At 52.8% G+C, this 10,782-nt stretch overlaps 4 protein-coding genes across 4 annotated transcripts; 2 read left to right on the top strand and 2 right to left on the bottom strand.

Annotated features, from left to right (window-relative positions):
- Positions 1-1,281: 1,281 nt before the first annotated feature.
- On the bottom strand, positions 1,282-3,712 carry H6S33_008644 (uncharacterized protein; the record flags this gene model as incomplete). Its single annotated transcript, XM_044840118.1, has 3 exons — positions 1,282-2,122; positions 2,182-2,948; positions 3,023-3,712. The coding sequence occupies 3 exons, from the start codon at positions 3,710-3,712 to the stop codon at positions 1,282-1,284; spliced, it is 2,298 nt and encodes a 765-aa protein (XP_044687758.1).
- A 407-nt stretch (positions 3,713-4,119) lies between these two features.
- H6S33_008645 (uncharacterized protein) lies at positions 4,120-5,363 on the top strand (the record flags this gene model as incomplete). The annotated part of the gene is made up of 5 exons (XM_044840119.1): positions 4,120-4,164; positions 4,270-4,468; positions 4,529-4,917; positions 4,991-5,079; positions 5,156-5,363. 5 exons carry the CDS (start codon positions 4,120-4,122, stop codon positions 5,361-5,363), a joined length of 930 nt encoding a protein of 309 aa, XP_044687759.1.
- A 921-nt stretch (positions 5,364-6,284) lies between these two features.
- On the top strand, positions 6,285-7,095 carry H6S33_008646 (uncharacterized protein; the record flags this gene model as incomplete). The annotated part of the gene is made up of 2 exons (XM_044840120.1): positions 6,285-6,630; positions 6,704-7,095. 2 exons carry the CDS (start codon positions 6,285-6,287, stop codon positions 7,093-7,095), a joined length of 738 nt encoding a protein of 245 aa, XP_044687760.1.
- Positions 7,096-8,759: 1,664 nt separating this feature from the next.
- Positions 8,760-9,983, bottom strand: H6S33_008647 (uncharacterized protein; the record flags this gene model as incomplete). The annotated part of the gene is made up of 2 exons (XM_044840121.1): positions 8,760-9,272; positions 9,501-9,983. The coding sequence occupies 2 exons, from the start codon at positions 9,981-9,983 to the stop codon at positions 8,760-8,762; spliced, it is 996 nt and encodes a 331-aa protein (XP_044687761.1).
- Positions 9,984-10,782: the final 799 nt, after the last annotated feature.

Genomic DNA, 10,782 nt, shown 5'->3' on the forward strand with positions numbered 1-10,782 from the left:
TTACCTTGAAAAATGTATTCATGAATACATCATACTAGCTTAGCTATTTTCAATTCATTAAAAAACGACCTCTCTTTAGGTTCTCTCTATGAGACTCTACATATACAGTGACAGAAATGTGGATGAAATTACTACCGCTGTCTTTGGCAACGCCGTAGAACTGCGGTAATACTTTGTACTGTATACTTCATTAAAATACAGAGATAAAAAGGCATATTCTCATAGTGCCGTACTTATACGGTATTAGTTTTACCCCCATTCCTGATATTGTATACATTGGGGGTGTGACTTACGTTTGGGAGAGATGCGACAGTTAGGCTTGGATCATGAGAGATCACTCGCACCTATATTGTGCGAAAAAGACCTCCAACGAGCTCGCAATCGTGAGACTGCTAAATTTACGGGCAGTGCAAGAGAGTTACAAGGTAGTGAGAGGATTGGGGGATTTGGGGGGGGGGAGGAATTGGAGCGGCTCACCTGGAGATATTGACTCGGGGTAGACAAGGTAAGGACACGGTTTGAGCTACGTCTTAGACAACTGTACCTAGCTACTATATTATGGGCACGCTAGCTATCTAGGAGATCACTTAAGTAGAGAGCTACTACATAATCACGAGAAAGAAAACCCAGATACAAGATGTATCAACCTCTTCTCAAACCCTTGGTGAGAACCCAAGGACGAAGAGGTGGTTGTGCCTCCTCCTTGCGGGGAAGAGCAATATTAGCGGGTGGCAGGAGGGGGGGGGGGGGGGGGGGGGCGAGAGTGGAAGGGGTTTATGGCTAGCTGGATGTGCCAAGGGCGATATATCGATACAAGAGGGTGGCCAGTGGGACATGATGTACGTCGTGGTAGATTGTGATTGCAGGGTTAGGTGTCCCCGGCCTCTCTCCCCCATGGTCAGGGCCGGATGTAGGATTAGGGTTTAGCGAAACCTTTTTAGACCATATTCTTATAGTATGGTAGATTGGTAGGTTTTCACTGCTTGCTGCCCCTCGAGGTCGAAGTCTCTTGGCGTGCCCTCTGGAAGGGATTATGCAGCGAATGTCATTGACTATCATTTATCGAAATACCAGATCTAATTAGGATATACGCCAAATACCGATGCGTGCCCCAATCAATATTTGGTGCGATCACACGAGACCGAAGTACTCCACACGCTCACTCAAAAGATCAGATAGAAAGCACGTATATTTTAAACAATCAAATTACTTTTTTGCTGATATTTTACAGTCTCGCACACACACACACACACACACAACTAATAAGGTACACCTCCCCCCCTAATTCCACAACCTCGCCGTCCCATCCGCCCCCGCACTAAACAGCCAACACTCCCTGCTATGCCACTCCACATCGAGCACACCTAAGCTCTTCTCCACCTTATGCCCCCTCAGCACCTTCAGCGGCACAATCAGCGCATTCTCCATCAAGTCGCCATACACCCTCCCGTGGAAGATCTGGATCTGCCCATCGTCACTCGCCGAGCAGAACAGCGGGAGCCCACCCTGGTGGTATTTCACGCCACGAATCGCCTTCTGGTGGTACCGCATCGTCTTGTACGGCTTCGTCGACAGGTCCATATCGTGCCACAGCAGCCGCTTGTCGTACGCTCCCACAATCAGGTTATCACCGCCCGGGTGGATGTCGAAGCTGGATATCCACCTTGACCCCGGCTGCAGCGTCTTGAGCAGCTCCTGCTTCGCGAGGTCGTACACTCGGATGTAGCGCTGCGTCGCGACGAACAGGTGTGGTCTGAAGGGGTGGAACTCGACGCGCTGGATGATACCACGCGACTTGCGGAAGGGGGATTGGGAGTTGTGTTTTGAGAGCTGGTGGATGGCGACGGCGCGGTTCTGGCCCTCGGGCGAGACAGTGGCGAAGTAGTCGCCGCGGCGGTGCCAGGAGATGTGTTTGACGGTGTGCTTTGTGGTGACGATGACGGCGACGCCGGACTCTTGTTGTGTGGGGGACGGCTTGGTCCATTTTGCGGGGGGCTCCTTCTTGAGGGGGTCTTTCTTGACGATTTCGGCGTAGCCCCAGCCGGCGGCGAGGAGGTCTTTTGTGGTGGTTTCGGTCTCGGGGTCGAAGATGGGGGGGTGGATTAGGAATACGTCGTCGCCGCTGTCAAGGTCAGTTAGCACACTGTAAAGGACCAATATAAAGTGGAGAGAGGGCCATACGTAGCAGCAGCCAGAACAGCAGCTTCCTTGCCCGGCCTCCACTTGACTGCATTCACGGCCTCTCCGTCCTCGCCAACCTGCAGCTTCCACACCTCTCTTCCAGTCAAGATCTCCCACACTCTGACTGTACCGTCGTCACCACCAGTCGCTAGCCATATTCCACTAGGATCACAGGACAGCGTCCTCACTCTTCCCACATGCCCTCTGTACACTGTCGCCGTTGTTGTCGGGAATGGTCTCAGATCCTGGGGACTCGGCAGCTTTGGCAGCAAGCTCTCAGGGTCGATATTAAGCTTATTTCTCCTGACCCTAGGAGCAAGGTACAAGTCCAAACACCTCTCAAAGCGCTCCTTAATAAATCCATTAAACCCAGGCACCAATCTGAGCGCTGAATGAGCTCTTGGCAGGTAGTCCTTTGGTCGGTCCTCAGGATCCATCTCCTCCCAGGCCTTGCGCTCCGCCTCGGTGGGTAGATATTCCTTTGGCGGGTTGTAACTCTCGTCATGGGTCGGCGGTGGCAGCTTCGGCGCGGGGATGTTCATGATGTGGTCTGGGCGGGGCGGGAGCTCGTCGGCCCAGATGTCGTAGAACGAGGGCTTCTCGGGCTCTTTCGGCTTATTAGGGACGATACGGCCTTCGCGGATGGCCTTGACAATCTTCATGATGCGCTTCGCCTCATGCTTCGAGGGGACGAAACGGCGCTTGGGCTCCGGCGCGGCCGACAGCGGCATTATCTCTGTTTTTGAAGTGAAGTACTCCACCGTAGGCTACCACAGTCGCACTTCATCAGCACCCCAGACACACACCAGAAAAAGGACGGGACCCCACGGCTGCTACTCACCTGGTACGGATCATACCCCGCCGCATTCTCATCCATCTGTATCTTCCTCACCATCTCCAGCTCCTCATCCGTCAGCTTCACGCCCAACCCCGTATCCTTATCCGTCATCCCCGTCCAGCCTTTCGGCACCTCGATGCTCTCCAGCAGCGCATCCAACGCCTCCCCCTTCGCCGGCCGCATGATCTTCTTCCCGTTGATGTCGTACCCCACGTGCGGATACTCGTCGTAGAAGTCAAGCGGTATATTCCCAATCGTGTTCGCGCCGTCGTCGCCCGCGTCCGTGTCGTCACTGTCATACACGGGGTCGATCTCGGGGTAGATGTACCGCTCGTTCCCTGCAGAGTCAATCGCAATCTTGCGGTTGGCTGCGAACTTGTCCCCGCCGGCGAGCGTCAGGTCGCTGAGCTTTTCGCCGGCCGCGGCGGTCCCGGCGTCGTCTACCTCCTTCTCGTCCTCGTCTTCCGAGTCAGACTCCTCGTCCTCATCGCCTTCGTCCGGCTCATCCTCAGACTCCTCGCTGCTACCCTCGCCGGAACTGTCGTAGTCGCTGTCGTCCTCCTCTTCGTTCTCGCTGCCGGAGAGTGCGCCGTCAAGAAGGCCGACCTGAAAGTCGTCTTCCGAGATGTCTGAGTGCTCGTGGTCCTCGCTGGGGGGCGGGAGACGTCTTTTTTTTGAGGTTGGGGGGGCCATTGTGCGTCAATTGGTGGTTTTTGATGGTGGTGGAGGTATGGGTTTATTTGAGAGGACTAGAAAAAAAAGTTTAGGAAGAGGCTCTTTGCTAGTCAAATCTGATAAGATTAGATTGCACCGATGGGCTAACTGGTTTGAGGAGGTGGGGGTGCAGAGATAAGATAGGCCGTGATTAGATAAGATCCCACCACCTCACCTCACTCGATCGCAGTGCAGAAATCCAGCCAGCAAATCGTTGGCTTGGCAGTATCATCATCATCATTCAAGATCCTCTCTGGATCCTCTCATACAACGCAGTTCTCCAGACAATCCAGACAGTCCAGTCCAATTCAAACTCGCCCAACTACAGAACCTGCCTGCCTGTCTGCCTGTCTGCCAATCTACTCCCCCCATGCCCGATGCCCGCAATGGCTGACGGCGGTGACCTCCCTCCTCTCCCAGAGAGCCCTCCGGTAAGTATCTCTACTCGTACTATTCGGGAAAACCAGAAAGAGCAACCCCACTCGAGATTGGCTGGAATTTTAGCTATATATATATATATACTCACCCTACAGTAGTACCGCACGCCCTCCCCGCGCCGTCCTCGCCGCTACACAAACTCCATGGACACTCCCACCGCCCCCCAAACCGGCTACGAAGATGTCGTACGCCTCCTAGAGACGGTTGCCAGTGCCACCCTTGGCGAACGCAACCTAACAGACACCTACGAAGCGCGGATCCGAGACCTCGAAGCTGAGAACGCCGAGCTACTCAAAGGTCTCCCCCCTTCCCCCCCTTCCCTCCCTCCCTAGCCCACACACTAACCCCGCCCAACAGAGAACGAAGAGCTCCTCCACCTTCTCAACCGCGACGACCGCCCCGCCACCGCGCAAGCCACCAAAGCACTCGCGCAAGTGCGCACACTCAAAGAGTCGCTCATCTCCGACCGCGAGGGGTTCTCCCGGCGTGAAGCGGGCCTCACAGCACGGGTATGGGGGCTCGAACAGGCGGTGACCGACTCGCTGCGGGACCTGCTGCAGGAGCGGCGGCTGAGGGAGGAGGTGGAGTGGCAGGTGTGGCCCAGGGGACGGGAGGAGGTGGAGTGTGCCAGGTGTGCGGCGAGGGAGGAGGCGGGCGGCGGGGAGGGGGGAGGGGTGGGAGAGGAGATGTTGAGAAGTATGGAGGCGGTCACGGTCGAGTTGGAGATGAGGAATGAAGAGATGAAGGTTTGTTGGTCCTTGTGGTTGTGATTGGTGGTTGGCGGTGATGGATGGTGGGGAAGGTGCTAACACCTAGCAGCAAACACAAAGCGCCGCAGAAGAAGAGCTTGAACTCGCCAGCCACGAAATCGAGCGTCTCCAACGCGAAGTCAAAGCTCTCGAGATGCTGTAAGCTCTCCCCCTTCCTTTCCTTTCCTCCCCTCCCCCCCCTTCCCAGAGCAACCCACTAACAACCCCCGGTCAGAAAACACCACAAAGAAGACACCGAAGCCGAGCTCGACATGCTCAAGGACGGGATGAAGCGCATTGAGCGGGTCGCGATGATGTACGGGCCGCTCGAGGACGAGTTAGGGCTGCTGGACGCGATTGACTCGTGGAAGCTTGAGTTCTTGGCTGTGTCGACGAAGCGCAAGAAGAGGAAAAAGAAGGAGGAGAAGCATGGGCTTGGGTAAGTTTTGTAGAGCTGTAGGAGTAGGGGTGTAGAGATGAGGTGTGAGGGCGAGTTGGGGGCGAGTTGGGACTTTTTTTTTGGCTTTTTTGGTTGTTGGTTTTTTGAACTTTTGGTGATGTACATGAATTTACGACGAGTGAGGATGTATGTTTACGATTGAATTAATTATTACTATTGCTACGCTACGCTACAAAAAATGGACAAAAAAACATGGGATGAAAGCTAGAAACAGAAAGAAAAAAACGTGAAAAAAGATAAAAAGAAAACTCCCGAACCCATTCCCTCCAAACTCCCGTATTTCAATTTGTACTCCGTCGCGCCTCAACGAGGAGCAGACGAAAACAAGCAAAAACAAGGGAAATGGAGGGAAGGGAAACAAGGGGGGAGAAAGGGAGTGCAGAATGTCTGCAGGTATGGTTTAGCCCGAGCGTAATTGGACGACGTCCTACGCAGCGCAATGGAATATACCGCCTCTTTTTACCTCCCCATCCACCGAGATCACCTTGCGGGACCTCAAGGCTTCCAGGAAGGCAAAGATTGTTCTCGGGTCTGTCAACGCGGAGCTACACCACATACCAGTCTCCCCCATGAGGGGAGTCCGGAGGTGCTTCCTGAACTCGTTGAACTGCAGGCCATCTCCCAGAGGGTGACGACAAGCACAGACCCGTGATGTGGAAAAGAGAGAAGAAGAAGAAGAGAAGAGGAAGCGCATACCGAGAATTTATACCCTACAACCCACTGCCAAGCTACACCATGGAAAAAAAAGGGTTCGCCGACAGGCAGCAGGGAATGACATAAGCATCCTCTCTCTTCCCCTCCCTAGCAACCGCATTAGCACACGATTGGCTGGCGTGGACGTCGAGAATCTGAACCCCACCAAAAATCGCGAATCGTAAAGTCCGCAATTGTCACGAACCACATAATGAACACGCAGTTCAACCCGCTCAACCGCGCGGGGGCTTTCCGCCCCTTTCTGCAGACATTCACACGCGCCTTCTCGGCCACGGCTGCAGCGGAGAAGAAGCACTCGAAGCGCCGCCTGCAGCACATGCTCCGAAACGTCCCCGAGTACCCATACCCGATCAAGCACACCTTCAAGCAGTCGTGGTTCGGTCTCTACGGCGGAAAGCACATCCAGTTCGGAAACAACGTCCCCGAGTCAAACTACACTACCCGCCGAAGATGGCTGCCGAATGTGCGCCATAGGACAGTCTTTTCAAGGGCCCTCAACCAGTACTTCTCGATGGATATCACCGCGAACGTCCTCCGTATGTCTTGCCCCGGTTGTCTGTCTGGGTTGGGGTGTGGTGACTGGCCATTGACTTGATAGCGGCTTTCTAGGCACCATTGATAAAGCTGGCGGCCTCGACGCATACCTTACCGGCACCAAGGCAGCGCGCATCAAGTCTCTCGGCCCCACCGGGTGGCGTCTGCGATGGCGCGTCATGAACTCCCCACGGTACCAGAAGCAGCTTGCGGAGGAGCGGGAAGCACTAGGACTGCCACCTCTTGCGATGCCGCAGAAGAGCGCACTTGACCCGGAGGAGGCCGAGATGCTAGCCCTGAGCGAGGGGCATGACATCGAGGGTATCGATAAAGAGGAGTACGAGGCCATGATGCGGGATCAGGAGGCCGCGCAGCAGCAGCTGAAGCCGAAGGAGAAGACGGCGGCACAGCTCATGATTGAGGAGATTGAGAGGCAGAGGGGACTTAAGAAGGATGTGGAGGCATAGAGGGAAGGTACTTGTATTATAGTTCAGGTATGAAGAGAGACTTGTACAGGGGATCGATTTAGCAGTTCTATCTACGGATGTTGGGGCGTAGAATTAGCTGGTGCTGATGATATCCATAGTTCCACTTGCACTCGGGATAGAATGATAATATAGATCTCGAACCGGGTGTAAAAAAGAAGTTATCCAGCATTCTATAATTCATTGCGGACATCAGTCATCTTAAGTTCATATAGCAGATCATTCATTATCACTCGCTCTGGTGTCCCGCCAAACCCAACTAAATCTCATGGAATACTTACCCACCACATTCTTTGGATTTGGGGGTCCTATCACTCGTGGATACCAAAACATGAGATGAACCTAGTGTCGCGATACATCCACCTGCAAATATAAAGTGATCTACCATTTCTTGCTTGTGCTGGGTACATGTAGCGTAAGGCGTGTAGAATGAAGAGAGAAATGATGGAGTAGAAAGGCCCACAGACTCATGCTTTATATATCCCACTTAAGGACAGAGTGTAATACCATGTATATTCCGCCAGATGGAACATACGATGTAGAGTATCGCGCACAAGCATAATAAGGGTTAGGGTTCGGTGAAGCCCCCCATCACAATACATCACTCGGCAGATTTAAAACCTGAGTGGTTGAAAAATCTTCTTCCTTTCCCGTTAGACTACCAACGGTCAACCATAGTGATCACGTTTGGAGAGCCTTTGCAGGTACCGACTAATTTCATTCCCCAAATACTTTATTCCCCTCCTTCCTGACCAAGATCTCTGAGGGCGGGTTCCGAGGCATATCCTAAGCGGCTCTTCGCGCCTGTTTATCCCATGTAGACACATTTGTGAGATAGGCGAGGCTAGAGGCGACATTATCATCCTACGTACCGCTTCAGCGCAAGACCATTCCGCTGTAGAAACGCCATATAGCGAGAGGTTTCGCCCGAAACAGTGTCTACACAGAAAGGGGCCTCTTCCCGAACCCCGATCTCACGCATTATTTTTGGTCTTGTACACAACAAGCAGTTTATGTTCAGCCCTTGACCCAAGCACTAGTTACAGAAGCTGTCAATCGGCGTACATAGAGCTTCCTCTCCCCGCGGCCGTCGTTCCCCCACAGTGAGCGCCTGGATCGGCCGCGGAATAATGGTACCTACATGCGATACGTAGCCTATCCGTCCCGATCACAGTGTGAGCGCCTCTTCGGGCCTTTAAGAAGCTTAGTCCTGTAGACTTCAGACTACATAAGAGTGTAGAGGAGGCTATGTAGCTGATAGAAGCTTAGACAAGTTATCCCTTCATCTACCAAAAAACGACCCTAGCCCTGAAGTTAATACCAACTAAGTGAGTGAGTGGACCAGCGGTAGTTCTCTTTCTCATGGCGTTCCTGTGCGGTGGGTGTAACGGGGGGGCGGACAGAGGCATGGGATGATATCGGATGAAGCATGGGTAAGATTTTCGGGAATTACTGCACTATAGACACTTTTCAGGTTCCCTTCGACCGAGTCAAGAACAGTTTACTAGTGGCCCGAGTGATACCACATGAACAAGCAAGCAAGGAAGGAAGGGAAAGTATTCAAGAACAAGCAAATTATTAGACCAGGCTTCTAAACGCCGACTTTGTACAATAAGAGCCCGAACCAACTATCTATAGTATACACCCTATATAACATGTGTCGGGATCTTAACATGGCCCTTCTTCCTATCCGGATGCGGGAACCCATATCTGAACCCAACACTCCCAGCCCTCGCCTCCTTCAAGTTCCACTTCCACCTGCCCTGCTCCACGAAGGTTCCCGCGTTCTTTAATTTCTTCGCGGCCCTTGCCTCCTTCTCCTCCTGCTGGGCCTGGGCCAGCCTCTCCCGCTCCGCTTGCCTTCGTTCCAGCTCATCGAGCGAGAGGTTCTCCAACCTCTCGCGCTTGGCGATGACTAGTTCGGGGTGTGGAACTGCCTCGTCGGCGGGGGGAAGGCCGAACTCTTTACCGGCGTCAGCACGGGTGTATTCACGGGATTCAGAGGTGGGGACAAAGGCTTGTCGGCCGGCGAAGGGGTGGGAGAACAGCTCTTGGATGTTCTCGTGGATTTGGCGTTGGCCCTGATCGGCGGGGACGAACTCGGTGACGGGGAGCATCTGTTCGAGCGCCTTGGTGAGGTATGAGGAGATGTGTTTGCCCTGATAGAAATGGAGGTTAGTAACAGGGGGGGTTATAGAAGTTTGGCGGTTGTGAACATGATAACGCAGATAGGTGCAAATAAAATATGGGGTAAGAGGGATTGCTCAGATGGCCGTTCAATTGCTTAACCATTTTAAAGTCTTCAAGATTGATCATGAAAATTTGATTTTTCTCCTCATAGCAATATGACAGAAAGGAAAGGATAGGAATGAATAAAACCAACTAACCTCATTCTGCCACTTCCTCTCAACAGCCTTCAATCTCACGACTGCCGCAACCCTCTCCAGACTGACCGCAAACTCCGCAGAAGCCTTCCTAACACTTGCCCCCTCAATCTCCACTCTCCTGTAGATCTGCTCCCTCATCTCATTGCTCAACACAGGCGTACTCTTGAACGCCGGGTTCATAGGATACGGCACGTTGCTAGTCCTATCCTTCCGTTCCCACGTCCGCTTATCATAAGAGCTGAGGTATTTCGGGCCCTCCTCGCCCGCCTGCTTGAAGACAGCGCCAGGCCCATTGATCCAATTGAAGAATTCCGTTCGTTGCGCTGGCCCTATAGGGCGCGGTTCTCCCTTACGTGCAGCAGCCGAGGGCGTTGCCGAGAAGCAACGGGTGTGCGCAAGGAGACATTTTTGAGGTTGGGAAGCGGGGCGAGAGGATAAGGAGAGAGAGGAAGGGAGCGGATTGTGCCGTGGTCGAGGAGGCATCGTGATGTTAATGAGTTGCGGGGAAGGTGTAGTCTGATTTTGTGGATGCAAAGAATTTTTCCGCCCGGGTAACTGGGGCCTGCATGCGTGCCCCACGGTCGGATCCTCGATCTTGCTGTGTCAGCAGTGCTTCAATAGTAACACCGCGCGCCTCCTTTGCGCAGTACGTACCGTGTACCACCCGGGAATTATTATGGTCATAATAATATCATGTACCTGCCAATCACCAACTACATACCTCAGATAACAACAGTTGGTGTTGTTTTCATATGTGTCATATGATCATGAGTCTTGACAATTATCAGCTGAGTACGGATAAGACTTCAGGCATGTACGGTACATGTAGCTATCCTCCAAAGGTATTTGCAAATACTCCAGACTACCCTGTATTTTGTTGCCCTACTGACTTGGAACAGGCCCCAAACCGGGTGTGATGATCATAAGGCTAGACTAAAAGCGGCCTGATATGATACATATAGGATCGTTGAAATGCAGCCGCAATTGATTGCGCCCAGTTGGGTGACTCCAAATATTAGGTCTACCGAGAGTGCCTTGGAACCGCCCAATCGGTACTTTCATGAGATTGCCGAGGTTATGATCATTGGCCCCTTTTAGAATCACCAACTATCACTCGAAAACGTCCTCCAACCAAGTATTGTACTACGAGCATCACGCATGAGAAAAACAAAGGAATGGAACAATCACAATATTCTTCAAAGAAGGTCCGTGGAAGCATGTACATATATGGCGCAAGAGGCAGTATATTATATGGGGCGCGGGTAAGAAGGCGTGTTCGCAC

Source organism: Morchella sextelata, assembly GCF_020137385.1.
Source record: "Morchella sextelata strain SCLS chromosome Unknown scls_27, whole genome shotgun sequence".
NCBI classification, from domain to species: Eukaryota; Fungi; Ascomycota; class Pezizomycetes; order Pezizales; family Morchellaceae; genus Morchella; species Morchella sextelata.